Raw genomic sequence first — 16,542 nt, 5'->3', positions numbered from 1 at the left:
TTCTTGCCGAGCTCGCAGTGTGAAATGCATGCGTTACGCGTTATACATACACACTACAGAAGCTACAGCTGTACTACAGCTAAGTAGAGGACGCAAGGCGTAATTAGAAATGAGACATCACGATTGGTAGGTGAATTGTCGATTTTTTTTTTTTCGGCGGCCGAAAAAATAGTAAATATCAAAAAAGTCGATGCGGCAACTGAAAATCGAGGCGGGCGGGGAGCGGGCTGGGACGAGAATTATGAATTTCTTGGTATTTTCAGCGCCATTTTGAAAATAGTAAATAGTAAAAAAATCTATGCGGCGGCCAAAATCGATGCGCGCGAGGACGAGAAACTGGTTTCTTTTTTTACTTGGCCTAATAGTGTGTTGAATGAAAGTCTCACGATTTCTAGTGGAGATGTAGCGCACTCGAGGGTATTTACAATTGTGAAACATGCATGAGGCGAAGCCGAGTGCATGTTGCACTACATTGTAAATACCCGAGAGTGAGCTGCATCTCCACTAACGCCACGAAATAATCCTGTGCATCAATTGTTTTATAAAATGGGTCGAAAACTAACAGCATTTTTCACGTACCTTTGTGGGTCAGTACCAGTCAGCTACATGTAGCACTCGCTCAAGAGTCAAGATGTCCGAAGATGTTTGTCCCAAACATTTACGCACGTCGCACTCGGACATCCCGCACATATTTGTACGTACAAGAGTACTAGTATACGTACGCCACATGTTATGCACAAGAAAGGCCGGCCGGCATCCCGAACTGGAGTCTAGAAGTTGTTTACAGGATTGACAGTGCGTACAGTAGCGCGCGACGCACTTGTAACAATGGATTGAGTGCGCACTACTAACGTTAGTGTAAACATTGTGACGTCAGGCCGAACATGTTAGTGAGAAATTAATCCACGCACACGTGACTCATTTCAGCGCTTCCAGTTGGCTACATTCTTGAACCCATTTTATTATACATCATAAACCATCAGCTGCACAGCGCGCCTCGCCCTAGCAGAAACTAGAGCACGCACTTTAGTGCGCGCATGCAAACCTCAAATACGCGCAGCCTGAACTCCCAAGTTCATTGACCCTATACTACCTGCCAAAATATCAAAAATCCTTCATAAATTCCCCAAAAATTCTCGGATCACTACCAAAAGTTCACGGTTACTTGTATCATTCAAATCTTTCCTGCAAGTTTCATCCAAATCCGTTCACTACTTTTTGAGTTATTTTGCACACGGACAAACGAACGAAGGAACGAACAAACCAACGGTAATGAAAACATAACCTCCTCCCTTGGCGGAGGTAATTAACGTTAACGTTTATGCAGTGATGGTCTAACGTTTAATACTTAGATCGAGAAGTAAGGGCGCGGCGCGGGCTTCTAGCATTGTTAGACCTAGGGAGCGAAGGGTTGGAATTGGATCATTTATAGCATAGATGCCAATTACAGTTCAAAAAATTTTTATGAGTGAGATTTTCATGACTCAGTATCTCGGCGCGCGCGCATGTGCATGAGCGAGGGGAGGGTGTGGGAGGGGGTGTCCGCCCTCCCACAATTTTTTTTCAATTTTTAGCTCTTATGTGGTGCAAGCTGGTGCATACTTAACTCTTAATGTGCCAGACCCAAAACCCCTAACGTGCCAGACGTTTTTACCCAACGCCAGAAAGTTTGCGAACTGGATTGACAATGAAATTTAAAACTGCCATATCTTTGAAACTGTTGTCTGTTTTGAATTGAGTTCTTCACAACAAATATCAAGAAATGATTGCTCTTTCGTGTCATGTAGTCAGTTTGCTGTAATATTTATCTGAACCTGAAATATTGAAGAAATAATCGATATCATTAAAAAATTATTACATTTTTTTGTGTAGTATGGAAAGAAAGAGTCGGGCATGATTTTTCTTCAATAGAACGCTCCCTTGACTCTGTGAGAAAGTTTTAGAGCTACATTTCCTCTTTCAAATGATAACAAATTTGTCTTCTAGAGTTGTATAATTCCAAAGATATTGGCAGTTCAATTTGTCTTTATAATTTCATTTTCTGCCTCGGTAATTCATTCCCAAATCTGTGTCCTTTAGTCCCAGATCCTGTATTTGAAACTCAAGTAAATCCCGCGTCGAGTCCTGGAAGAGTGTCTTTTGTCCACTTGAGAAGGAAGCACCCACTAATCCTTCTTTTGTCTCTACTACGGCCGGGCGTACTCTATTGAAATCGGCAGGCCTTTCTACGTGAGGAGTTTGTGCTCGTGCAATTCCTTGGTTTACAGGTCTACTTTCCGTCCACTGTACATGTACATAGGCAAGAACAAAAGCGTGTTCTTCTTTTGTATAAGCTAGCAAGGGAATGATTAGTGAAGTTCACTGTCCAAGACAAAAGGATGAAAGACTTGACCGACGAACGAACGCTTTACCCTATTTTAGGGACAAAATGAAAGCCGCTCCCGCAGGAGAGCACCCAAGCAGAACAATGCGAGTGGAAACGCATAGACAACACACGCAGATTCAGTAGCATACACACGCGTGATTTATCAATGAGACATTTGATCTATACACATCTCACTGAGGGTGCGCTCTCTGCGGATTTTCCCGACGCGAAAAAAATAGATCTAGCTGAAAAATCACGCATTTACTCAAAATTTTTCAATGTAAGCATACTCATATTTTTAGTGGAAACGATGGATATGCTAATCAGCTACCAGTACATGTAAATGGCAGTTTCTTGTTGTAACGCGTTTTGGTACCACAAGAACTTAAATGACCAATGTTTTTTGCGCTCTTCTTGGTCGCTGATCAGCGACCATGGCACGTCAGGACTAAGGTCACCGTTCGGCGATCATGGCACGTTAAGAGTTAAGTGACTTTTTTTAAACTTATTTTGAATGACAAAAGGGAAATATGCCTTCATTTGCAACTCTCACTTTAATCCTTTATGCTATGCTCCCAATGCGTGAGAAAAATTGGTGTCATGCATGAGATTGTGAGACAGACCCTAAATGCTTGAGTCTCACTCACAATGCGTGAGACTTGGTAGCTCTGTTATAGGAATATTATGATCGCTGTCTTTCTATTTTAAAACGGTTTTCATTCGTATAAAAAGAACAGTGTCAATATTGATGACTGAAAATCGGTGAAATTGAGAGAATGAAAAGGCGAAGAATTTTGATCTTAAAAAAGGATGATTAGGGTCTACAATTTGGCCCTATTTTGAGTATTACTATTACATTTACAGGCAATGCTTGTCTTGTCAAAAAAAAATACTTAGAAATCTACACTAATTTATTAACAAAGAAAACTTAAAAGAGAATGAAAGAACTCCTGGCCTTCCTTGTAAAGTTGTAACTTTAACTTTGTGTCAAATCCTGTCGCATTACTTGTTCTGTACTCTCTGCTGGTACTGTTCTAGATTAGAATGTCTGTCTAAAAATTCAGACCTAATCTAACTACAGTTTTGTTCTCACTCCTGTACTTCCTGTCCAGATCAAAATGTCATCTGGACCTTCCCCCAGCAAAGAATGGAAGAAGCCATCTCAGGTCATGAAAGTTCGTCTAAAGAGACAGCGGAAAGAGCACCAGCGACCTGAACACCAAAGCTTCAACGTCCCCAAATGTATCACAAAAGCAGCCTGGTCGCGGGGATAGGTTAGCCGCGAGTGGAAGTGGGCGGAGCGGGAAGCGGCGCAATCCGTTCGGCAGCGGGGGGAGCAACGTGATGAGGAGAAGGGTGCAGAGCCAGGTAGTTGGAAGCCAGAGCTGCAGCGAAGAAAAGGAGAATGGATCCCACGCCAATCACCAGAAACTCTTCTCAGCCCTTGACTCAAAGGATGAAGATGTAAGTCTACGTGCAGTGGCGGATCCAGGAGGAGTGCGCCAGGCGCGGGAACCCCCCCCCCCTTTTTTTTTTTGATAAAGCAAAAGAAATAAAAAGAAAACAAATGGGAGTGGGGTGTGTGCACCCCCCTTTACGGAATTCCTGGATCCGCCCCTATGTGTTAGCTGTAGAGAATGAGAAATCGTCCTACTACTATGCTGGAAGAAAAATGAAATAAAATCATAGAACTACACGCTGAATCTACCTTGTATACATGTACAAGTCTGAAATTGTGAAAAGTAAACAATTTAGTCACCGCATACATTTACAGGTTTACAAATTAACTAGGGTCTAGCACTTGAAAGCCATTTTACCTTGTTGCTTTACTTGAAAAATTAGTCTGTTCTATTTCTGACTTTGATTTTTGTATGTACTGTTTCCTTGGATGTAGGTATTCTGTGAAGATGCCTGTCAGAGGATGGTGGCAGCTATGAAGGAGATTGAATCACAAGAAGAATCAAAAAGTCAAGCCAAGCAGGTCTGTGCTTCAGCCAGTAGTTATTAACACCCCTTCTTAATAGGCTTAACAACTCACTCAGTGAAGTAAGCTCTGCATTGATATGCAATGCCTGCAGCCATACCATGAGAAGCTATTTTATTCTAATTCCTCCATGCGCCAGATTTTTGCTACTTCATCTAGAATTGCCAGCAGATGGCATTTTCGGTTGTCTGGTATACAACATAAACTTTCATTCTAATATTGTGCAGATCTGCCAAAAAGGATCTTAGATCCTTGTCGTTCCTAGTTTGGTTAATTGATATTATAGGCACATTTAACTTTCTGTTGCCAAACACTGCAATGCTTCATCCTCTATTCCCCTCCCTCCCCCACCCCCCTTAAAAAAAAAAAAAAAGACTGGGGGGAGGATGGAAGGACGAAAGGAAGTTGTGCTACTCTACAGTACAAAAGCCAGCAACCTTCACTTGCAATGTGCTTTGTTTTAACCTTGCATTCCTTTGATGCTAACTATTGTGCATGGTCAACAGACTATTACCTATTATTTATGACCTATTTGTGTGAGAAATTGGTGTTGAAATTCACCATTTTATTACCACCACACACACACACACACACACACACACACAAAGACAATGTTAGATGCTATGCCATGCAGCATTTTAGAAAGCTTGCTGTAAACCCACTTTACATTTGAGACAAAAATCACAGCAAGAGCCAATACCTATGACATTACCACTTCACTTTCCTTTTCCATTATTTGATTTACATTATTGTTTCCTTGTTTGAGGCAGGCAACTGTTGCAAGCGGTCCACTCCCTTGTGGCAAACCATCACTGCCAGCCGACTGGTGTCTGAGAACCCGTCTGCGATTTACTTCACGTACGTCCTTCGGCTGGAGCCAGCCAATGAGGATGAAGGACGAGGCAAGGGGGCTGTCCTCTTTTGTCCAAGGTAGTCGCGATTCTGAGACCGAGGTACATGACAAGTCCTTTACTTGTAGTGAGATTTCAATATGATTATGCAACAGTCAGCAACAAAGTTTGCTTGCAATTTAACCCTAAGTAGGCCGGGGGGGGGGGGGGGGGGGGGACCTCCGAGGCCCCCCCCCCTCGACGTTTCACGCGATGTATCGCTATCGCGAGAAGCTATCGCCGCGACATTTCATGACTTTTTTCTTTCGAGCTTCCCGCATCTTTTGACACCAAATTTGCATTGCCCGGGTGCGCGGTTCCGAAGTTGCGCATAAATATGCATGTGCATGTCAGACCAAAAATTGCTAAAAAACGTGAATTCGTGTACAATTTCAATGCAAACTGTGTTTACAGGCAAATTTCATAAAAGCATGATTATTTGGGGGTTTTATTGATTAAAATCAATTAATAACATATTTTCTTGTTTGAAACAATGTCGCGGACAAATTTCATCGAAAAAACAATAAAAAACATAAAGTCGAAAAAACAGAGAAATACATAAGAAATTTAAAAAACAATAAAATACTTAGGAAATTTTTTCTGATTGCACAATTTTTTTCTCATACATTTGCTAAGGACACTCAAACGAATATTTACACAAAAAATGTGCCTGTTTTGAGCTTTATTTAGTGATTTATACCAAATTGTTTGATTTCATGCATCATTATGCATAAATTAGCATAATTTAGTGTAAATGATAATTTTTGAAAAAATTAACGTCATGGCACTTTAGATTACATCATAGGCAATGTGTGTGTCAATTTTCGTCGCGATCGCGCGGTCGACGGCCGAGATCTGGAGGGGGGGCCTGGGAGGCCCCCCCCGGCTCTATCATCTACCTAAATAGCCCGGCCTAGTTAGGGTTATGTGACTATCTGATATTGCAGCCAGCAGTTTTGGCAACCAAGATAATACTGTCACAAATTTCATTGTTTGCTTATTTGTTTGTTTTTGTGTCTTTGTTTAAGCAATCTTGGGTATTTTTTTTCCATTCAAAAACAAGTTTCAGGATTTTTCTCTTTTTTTTTAGTGGTGAAATTTTACCATTTTGGAAGCATTTTCACACTGTAAATCTAATTTTTGTTGTTATTATTGTTCATCTTATGTGTAGGTCTGCATAATTATGTGTATATAATTCAAAAAACTTCCAGTTTTCTGTAAAAAGTGGAAGATTTCCATTCTTAATGCATTAGTTTCAGTTATTCATTTCTTTTGTGTCATCATGTTTTGCTCATTCATTTTGTGTGCTTGGTTGTATGTTTGCAATATTGCAGGAAGAGATTGTAAAAGAGTCTAGCTGGCGGACCCAGCTCCAGCAATCTACAATGTGCTGGATGCACCCACACCTCCCTTGGCTCAACCTCTTCCCCAGGATAGTTTCAGAGCCCAAGACATTCAAGTGAGTTGCACACACAAAAAAAAGAGTAAAAACTCTCTTTTTTGTCATCATGGCTTTGATGTTATAATAGTTGGCATAGCTCCTCGTTGCAGGTCTATTCTGGCCACCTGATGTTCAAGATGCACCTCAGACAGAATTGACAAATGTCTTTGTCTTCTGATGTATTCCTTTGGTTATTCTCCATTGATTATTCAGGCATGATGCCTTGAGCAAATTGTACAGTTATTTTTCATTTATAAGCATGTCATATTGAATGAGAAAAAATGTATCATACTATTGATATTTACTGTACAGTTTCTTAAATGTCAAGTATTCTCTGACAATGCAAAAAGTGCTGTGATTTTAAAAATTCTCAATCAGTTTTCACAATGTATTTTCTTTTACCAAATATTTAGGCAATCAGTGGCCACAAAAGACCCAGCCATAGCCAATGCACTGATGGCCAGTTGGTAAGTTCCTGTATGTATTCGATTCATTAAAATCTTCATCAATTTGCTTTACTACATACAGCTATTTGAAGGCACTTTCTTGTGACTCTGGACAATAATATGTCCTCTTCAGGCAAGCAGTTTTGAAGGCTTGGAAGCAGTTTCAGGCCCAAATAAGGCTTTTGTAATCATTGAAAAGGTGCAATTTACTCTGTGTGTGTGTGTGTGTGTGGGGGGGGGGGGGGTTGGGATCCTTCTTTAGGGCCTTCAGGAATTGATGTCTAAAATTACGTTTGTAACTGCTGAAGAAAACATTGTAAAATGTTAATTGAAAAATTTCACAGTCAGCATTCCATAGTGTGTGTGTGTTAGAGACATGGGATGACACTAAAAGGAAATGCACAGTATTTGTCTGGTTGGGCTTTTGAAACATGGTTTGGGTGTGTACATCTTCCAGACCCTTGAACACTGTAGCCTGACCTGGCAAGTGTGTTTCTGAAAGATATGCGTGGGTGTATTGGTGGGGGACAAATGTTTCTTTGTATTCAGGTTTTTCTCGCTATGAAATTTTGCTTCAAAGATACCTAGTCTTTATGAGGGAAGATATTGACTTTTAACTTTGTGATCTCATTTTTCATTTTGACAAGAGAGAGTATGAGTGATTGATTAGTAACCCCTCTGAGTTTCAGCTGCCCCGAGATACATGTATTATAACCCTTGGGAGATAAGCTGCATTATTTACTTCGCTGGAACTGTATTTACCTCGGATATGATGGTGTTTATTTGTATTAACTCTTCTTTTTTTTTAGTCAAAATTTAGGCTGTACTATACAGACAATTATTATTGTTTTGTTTCATCTTGTTTTGAAGGAGATATGAAATGAAGGTTATACAAGGCTTTACTCTGAAAAGTTATAGTCATTTAGGCATTTTTGTTTAATACGGACATTATACATGCAAATGACATTTTTTTTTAATGTATAATCAAGGTTCTGCTTTGTCAGTAAGAAAGACATTTTGTATTACTCACCTTTTCATTAACAACTGCGTCGTAATGTAACATTTTGTGTGTGTCTGTTTTTCCACTTTAAAGTATTAAATGTTTGTAGTTATTTTCGAAACTTGCAGTACAGGTATTAACATTATTGACATCATGCTATAAAAATATCTAAATCATATTTTTCTCGCATCTCCTCCCTTCTGTGGCCCAAAGGTCAGAGAGCTTCCGGTCAGTATTCCACCTGCTGCGGTCCAGCCACTGTCCATACTTCTACCTCTGTACCCATCAATTCACCGTCCTCTTCCGAGCTGCCGGCCTGGCAGGCAGGGCCTCCATCCATGCCCTCCTCTCTCCAACGACAAGAGGTCTGAGAGAGGCCCTCAAGAACGATGGTAGGCTGCCAGCCTGAATCGCGTTGCGGAACCAAACTAAATGATTTTAACTGGCTTTGACATACACTTGGACTCCCGTTATAACGAAATCCTCGGGACCGGCAGTTTTCTTTCGCTTTATCGAAATTTTGTTGTTACCGAACAAATAAACAATAAAAATACATAGAGAGGATAATGTTGCGGCATTAATTCTTACTTCGTTGTAACCGGAATCTCGTTTTAACCTTGTTCATTGTAATGGGAGTGCACTGTATGTTATTGATCATTGTACAGCAACACTTACATTTCAGCCTTCAGCTGCAAAAGGATGCTATGTAGTGTATTTAACAATTAGTGTGTACCTGTTTGATCTGTTATGTTTTGAAATTTATTAAAGAATATTTAAAAAAAATGCCATTCCATCAAAGAACTTCATTATGAAGATTTTGATTCATACTATATGAGACTGCATTATATTCTGATTGTACTCTATATCCCAGCAAGTGACTAAAAAGAGAAAACACCAAAAAAAACAGCATGTCCATGGTTTTGATGCTGTACCTTCTTGAGCTTATTATTATTCATTATTTATATTTTATAAACTTCTCTTTCATCTTTACACTTAGGCCTTTATTGGTCATATACCACTGTCTACTTCTGTTGTAGAATATCATTAAATTCTAAATCACTTATTTTATAAATGATAGTTAGACCTGCAACACATTCTTAAGATTAATGTTTTAGTCTCTGATTGGCAAATTTTTGTTGTCTTGTCTTTCCTTCTAATTTTGTGCAGATTTGATAAATTGACCCAACTGTGATCTCTTTGCAGTAGGCCCTACCCGATATGCAGTAAAATCCATAGTTGCCAATTTGAAGAGAATGAGATGATGGTGTCTATAGAAAAACGCTCTCCGAACTTGATGAGTGAAAAAACATTGATAGTCAAAGGTTTCCATCAAGTGATTTCTTTGTGTCCATGTCATAATCTTGCATTGCCATCTTCAGAGCTGTCAAGGTTTCAATGTATATATTTCATTCCTTTGCCAGGAATCGAATTCAGCATGCCTCTGAATGATGTCACCCAACCCCAAGCTGACACCATGGCAACAAGCGGAAAGGACAAGGAGTTAAGTCATGCTGATGATGGAGTCTTACCTAACAGGTATCCCTTGGAGTTATCCTCTTCTGTAGCAAGCTGCTAAAAAATGAATATCAGACAATCATAGCTGAATATTCAGTCTTGTACATGTATCTGTAATGGCTTATTCCTTTTTGCAGATTGTTTATGGTTCTCTAGTGATATGTATTGACTGTTTTTGAAGCCGAGTTTGATTTGTGAAAAACATCATCTTCAGTTAAAGGGATGGTACGGTTTCAGTTGAGATGGGGCTTTGGGTTTTCAACGTTTTTTTATGTTTTCTTTTTTTAGGTATGTGTAATGAAAAAGCTCATGAAATATGAAAGAGCATGTAATTCCAGGTGGAATTCAAAGTTCATTTGATTAAAATTGGTTTTGGAATGGCTGAGATATCCAGAGCAAAGCAATCCTAATAAAAGATGGGACCCAGCTTTTATTAAGATCACTTTGTTTTCCTTTGATTTTGGATGGCTTAGCCATTTCAAAACCAATTTTCATCAAAAAAACTTTGAATGCCACTAAGAATTGTATGCTCTTTCATATTTCCTAATGTCATTTCTAAGTACCTCACTAAAAGTTTACAAGCTGAATCCTCACCTCAACTAATAGTGTACCATCCCTTTAATGTATTGACCATATCCCTCTTTCTGAGACCTTATACTGCAACACTTCTTTCACCCCCTTCCATTTTGATGAGGGCATTAACCTTTTAACTTGAAACGTTGTGCCATGATTTCATCTATGCAAATTAGGTCTTCTGATGAAGCAATAGCAGCAACAGCCAGTGAGGGAGCAGACATGAATACAAAGGCAGAGGAAAGAACTGACACTGGCAGTGGGGATATCGGTGAGGAGCAGGAGGAGGAGGAGGAGGAGGACAATGCCTACCAGAGCCCCACCAAGGCATCATCATGGTTACAGAGCATGGGTCTCAACAAAGCCAATTTCCCATCTCTGGAGCCAAGCAGGGTCAAATTGTATCCTTTGAAAGCTTGCAGCTCGAGTAAAGCACACAGTGAATGTGGCTTCTTTTTGTTCTAACAAGCAGTGATATTACTTTCCTGTTAATGTGGATTGAAGTTGATATCTTGGTATTATGCTGTGATATTGTTTCTTGTGTAACCATCTTTATTGATTCAAATTATGTTTGCTTTTTTAAATCATTCACAATGTTTCTAAACATCATTGCCGTAATGGAAGAGTATTTATGACAGGTTCACTGCTTTAGAAGTAAGCAATACAATGTCTCCCAAGGCTAGATGCACTTATAGCATAATTGTACCGCACTACAGTGTACTTGTCTTGCTTTACCCTAAAGAGTGTATCAGTACCTTTTGCCACCATTTGGTACTGAGCTTGTCATGACCAACACCAGGTCAAATCTGGGAAGGTAGAAGTACATTGTAATTGTAGCAATCTTAGAGATCTTCAGTTTGTGTTGAATATCCTGTTTTCTTTAGAACTCACTCTGTGTGTACCCTCTTCCTTGACCCAAATGCTCACTGTAGCCAAACTGACCATCTGCTGAAACTGGACAACCGGCCCCAGTCCTTAGTGCTGGTGGAAGGTCCAGACACCCAGGCCCTCTTCAACTTCCTCCTGAACAGCCGGTCAGTCGTGGCCAGTGTGGGGCCCCTGGCAGACATTCCACCCACTATTCTGTCCCCAGTTGCCTTCAAGGCGGCCACACTACACAGTTGCAAGGTATGTATACCTTCTCATAGCATCATCTTTTCATGCTTCTTGAAATCCCTGCAAGTGAACACTGTTGAATTGTAAATGTGCTCCTTCAACAGCAAAAAAGCTTTTATATGCATGTATTGACATATGTTACAATCAAATGGCAGAATGACATGTGTGAGTACTGTCATAGATTTAGACCTCATGATCTATGACGGCTTTTCATTTCATTTCAATTTAATCTACATGTTCCTCCCTGGTTATTGATTATTAAAGGACAAGTTCACCTTCATAGACATGAGGGTTGAGCGAATGCAGCGATATTAGTAGAACACATCAATGAGAGTTTGAGGAAAATCGGATAATCCGTTCAAAAGTTATGAATTTTTGAAGTTTCTGCTCAGTCACGGCTGGATGAGAAGACTACTATAGCTTGTGATGCCATATGAGTACAACTATATAAAGAAAGTATAAAGAAAATTCAAGATATTCACACTTTTCTCACATAATAAAAGAACCCTCGACTTCTCTCTTTCAGAAGTCAGGGGGAATAATATTACTCCTAACATAAGTCAGTAACAAGTCGAGGAAATGTGTACTTTATTCAAAAAGTCAAGTTTTGTGAAATTCTCTTTTTATTTTCCTTATATAGTTGTACGCATGTGACATCATACACTGTAGTATTCTTCTCCTCCAGCAGTGATTGTACAGATATTTTAAAAATTCATAACTTTTGAACGGATTGTCGGATTTTCCCCAAACTTTCACTGATGTGTTCTACTAACATTGTTGCCTTCACTCAATCCACATGTATATGAAGGTGGACTTGTCCTTTAAGGCACCAGTTTCAACCTTGTTTGATTGATCAAATGAGTAAGTGTTCAAAAAAAGAAAAAGAAAAAGGAAGACCTCCCTCCAAATTCTGGATAACAGCTTAGCAGATGAGCTGCTTCTGCTCAAGTTTTCATAAGATTGAGGAGTAACAATGGATATCTTTGAAAAATGTCATACTTTTTTTTTTGGGGGGGGAGGGGTGATATGGAAAATGAAAAACTGTCATGTGTCAATTTGTGAGGTTTGTAACCAATTTACAATATTGCACAAATTTTGCAGTTTTGCAACACAGAAGCAAAGATCCTACACACTACGCAAGATGGGTCAAATCTCCCAATTTTACACGGCCGCTAGTGAAACAGAAGTGGCTGCCGGCTGCTAGCGTTGAGCAGGTATAGATCGAACAAGCATTTGCCTTTTGCAAAGGCAGCTCTCAATAATTTGCGGACGTGCACAGCCACAACGAGTGTAGCGATCTGCAAGCGGAGCTGAGCAAGCTGTGTGCAAGTCTACCGCTCACTGTGACCAGGGAGGTGAGACGAAAACTCGCTGTGCACAGTCTTTTGGAAATCGAAATAATGATAAACTTGCTGATGGTTTGGTGTAGCTATTGATGCAGTTTAATGCACTGCACCAATTCTTAGGTTTACTAATGATTCTTTACAGAAAATTCCTTCTTTCTTGTCTTTGCCTGTCTTGGTTGCGTCCTTCACAAACATATCGTGAAAGTACAGCTCACCGGGAAACTTTCCCCGCTCAACGCTAGTTGGCGCACTCTTAAAAATCCCACAATTCCAAACAGCAGCGTTTCACTTTTCGACAGAGAGTTGACCATCTTATATAGTGTGTAGGATCTTTGATAGAAGATGTAAGGTGTGAGGCAGCCAATTCACCACACCAGACATACAGGGTAGAGCGATGTACATGTTCCCCTCCTACTGGCAATCACAGGATGAGCAAATGCAAGGCAATCAATTTCTCTCAATCCCTGTAGGTGAAAGCTGGCACGATGAAGCAGCAGCAGCAGCAAACGGCTGGCCTGGCTCTACAGGAAGTCAGCACTCTGGAGGTCACGGGACCCATCATGCCTCACAACATCCACGACCTCTGCACCCTGCTCCGCACAACACAAGAGGGCGCCTTTCACGTGGCCTTCAGTAATCATGAGGCGACGGCACCTTTCGCTACAAGCTCGAATGTGCTCTCTGGTGACTCGCTGGATGCAGAATCGATTTCTGGTGAAGCACTGCAAAAGTTGAGAACGAACTGCAAGTTGGCAGACAGCCTATTAGAACACCTTTCTATGCAATGTGCCTTACCTGTGGCAGCCAAGGAAGTTACTGTGGTGGATGGACTGTACTCCTGATGTGCTATGAATATGCCATACAACTTGTACTTTATTATAGAACGGTGATTTGGAGGTTATTTCCATCTATAGACAAAATGCCCAGTTTTAGCACACTTGCTGTATGATGCAGTTTATGGAGCCCTAGCCCGTCACATGTCAGCTCATAATGGCCCGAATTCACTAAGGTGGTACAATCTTATCCATGGTTTAAACCATGGACAAAGACCGTAGTTTTTAAAGGGAAGGTAAACCCAAAGAACAATGTGGATTGAGTGAAAGCAGCAACATTAGTAGAACACATCAGTGAAAGTTTGAGGAAAATCGGACAATCGATGCAAAAGTTATGAATTTTTAAAGTTTTGGTGTTGGAACCGCTGGATGAGGAGACTACTAGAGGATATGACGTATGAGTGGACAACAATACAAAGAAAATATAAAGGAAATTCAACAAAAATTCACTTTTCTAGAATTATGAAAGAGCAATGGACCAACCGCTTTCAGAAAGCAGGGGGAATAATTGCTACCCTTAACATATGTCAATATCAAGTTGATGGAATTTGTAATTTTCATGAAAAATGGATTTTTGCAGAATTTTCTTTATATTTTCTTGGTATTGTTGTCCACTCACACGTCATAACCTCTAGTAGTCTCCTCATCCAGCGGTTCCAACATCAAAACTTTAAACATTCATAACTTTTGCATCGATTGTCCGATTTTCTTCAAACTTTCACTGATGTGGTCTACTAATGTTGCTGCTTTCACTCAATCCACATTGCTTTTGGGGTTTATCTTCCCTTTAATGAGGCGGCAAGTGTCGCGTGGCCTATTTCGTCAACAAAATGACTGATTTCGTAACGAAATAGGCCATGCAACACTTGGCACCCCATACAAAACTACGGTCTTTGTTCATGGTTTAAACCATGGATAAGATTGTACCACCTTTGTGAATTCGGGCCAAAGGGTGTACATGTTATAAAGAGATGCATGGGGCTGTGGTATATTTCTCATGATTATGAAATCTTGCTAAAATGGACACCCACAAGTTACTTCATAAATACATGTGGGTAGGACTACAGATTGTTGCTATGAAATATATTATTTCGCTCTTGCAGGATGAGAAAAGTATCTTGATAGCTTTTGTTTGTGTTAGATACCATGCACCTGGTATATTGGATAGTATGGTTCCACCATGTGTACATACGATTTGCAAACTCACTTTGGTATTCTCCCTTTTTTATCACGTGTGCACTACCATTATCAGGTCATGCCATGTGGTCTGACGCAGTAAACAAGTAATCTTAGATTCTGTTGGGAAGACCACTTCCAACGACAAGCTTTCTTTAAAATACCTAACATCCATAATCCACTGATTATAGCCAAAGAATCAGTCACAGGCTCTGCAACAGTGTATGACCATGTGCATAAATTGAAACTTGATACAGTGTATGCTGTATACCGCATACTACAGCCCCAAAATTTAATCACTGGACAGCAAGTTCTACCTCCCCACTCTATCTTGTGTGACAAGGGGCAAAGTGCACCACGTTTGATTGCATGCAATGTGTACAAGTTGTGTGCATTGTTGTGAATCCTCAAAGTGTGTATTTGGAAGTCAAGCATTTTCTCCATTCTTTCATTTACACAGCAAACAAGGCAAATTAGGTAAATTAAAGAGATTGTATAGTTCTGGTTGAGATGGGGATTCAGGTTTTAATTTTTTAATGAGAATATTAGAAACGACTTTTTGTATATGAAATATTAAAAAGCATATGAGTCTAAGAGGTATTCAAAGTTATTTTGATGAAAATCGTTTTTGAAATGGTTGATATCCAAACTAGATATATCGCTATGGCTACTGATATGCCTCCGCCATAATGCAAGGTTCTCCTAATAGGTCTATAGTACAATGTCTTGACAATGTGTGATGACAGTTTCACACAATTGGCAAAATATTAAAATGACAGGTTTGACACAAATGTGCTGAATGTTCACTTTCCTAGAACTAGGTTCAATTGGATGAATGATTAAAATGTCAGAGTGCAGGTATTTGGGGAACTGATGATTTTTACTTGACTTTTGACCCTTTTATAAGTTTATGCATTGAGTAATTTTCAAGGTATTGGAAAAATGTATAATTTCAGTATCAAATGGGAAAATAGCATTATCTAAACCTCGCCTTTGACCTTTGACCTCACAGTTCCAAACAGAATCACTATTAGGTTGAACATGCATAAATATGTAAGTTTCATGATGATACCTTGAGTTACTTTCGAGATATGGAGGAAAAAGTGCAATTTAGCACTTTCACTTGACCTTTGACCTTTTGACCTTTGACCCTTTTGGCAAGAAACTTCCCCAAAAATATATAATGGGTAATACATGCCATACATCAAGTTAAAAAAAAAAAACCTTCAGACATATTGCATTTTAAGGAAAGTAGTGATATTTTGAGGAGTTGACCTTGACCTTTGACCCCTGACCTTTGACCCATGACCCCCAACTTCCCTAGATAATCACTGCCCATCGGTACAAGCATATACACTAAGTTCCATGAAGATACCTTGAACCATTTGCGAGATATGGAGAAAAACATGAAATTTCAAATTTTTTTTCACAAAATAACCTGTGACCTTTGACCTTTGACCCTGTGACCCTAAAATCCACACAAAGTATTATCCCCCAAGGATATACCCTCATACCAAGTTTGATGTAAAACCACCACACGGTTCTTGAGATATCGACAAAAACAAAACGGGACGGACGGACGGACGTACGGACGGACGTACGGACGGACGGACGGACGGACGGACGGACGACCCGAAAACATAATGCCTCCGGCCACTTCGTTGCGGAGGCATAAAAACAAAGTAAAACAAAGCGGTCCTAATACATGTAAATGGTGGGTCCCACCTTTATTAACTCTTTTTTTTTTTCTGGATATCCAATCCATTTCAGATCCAATTTTCATCAAATAAACGTTTAGTCCCTCTTAGAATCATATCCTTTTTAATATTATATAAGTGATTTCTAATTATCTCACAA

The 16,542-nt window shown here is 39.8% G+C and overlaps 1 protein-coding gene across 1 annotated transcript; it reads left to right on the top strand.

Moving 5' to 3' along the window:
- The first annotated feature begins 3,483 nt into the window (after nucleotides 1-3,483).
- Nucleotides 3,484-13,518, top strand: LOC139719737 (protein downstream neighbor of son homolog). The gene is given in 11 exon segments (XM_071631127.1): nucleotides 3,484-3,561; nucleotides 3,563-3,829; nucleotides 4,260-4,346; nucleotides 5,120-5,302; nucleotides 6,574-6,698; nucleotides 7,094-7,147; nucleotides 8,340-8,518; nucleotides 9,548-9,648; nucleotides 10,428-10,615; nucleotides 11,147-11,342; nucleotides 13,147-13,518. Coding segments are annotated over 11 exon segments (1,830 nt in total).
- Nucleotides 13,519-16,542: the final 3,024 nt, after the last annotated feature.

The sequence above is a fragment of the Diadema antillarum genome, unplaced genomic scaffold (assembly GCF_040938485.1).
Source record: "Diadema antillarum isolate AM-2024a unplaced genomic scaffold, OU_Dant_1.0 scf00000114, whole genome shotgun sequence".
In the NCBI taxonomy this organism is placed as follows: Eukaryota; Metazoa; Echinodermata; class Echinoidea; order Diadematoida; family Diadematidae; genus Diadema; species Diadema antillarum.
Note: the sequence above shows the minus strand (reverse complement) of the source record. Positions and strands in the feature narration are given on the sequence as shown.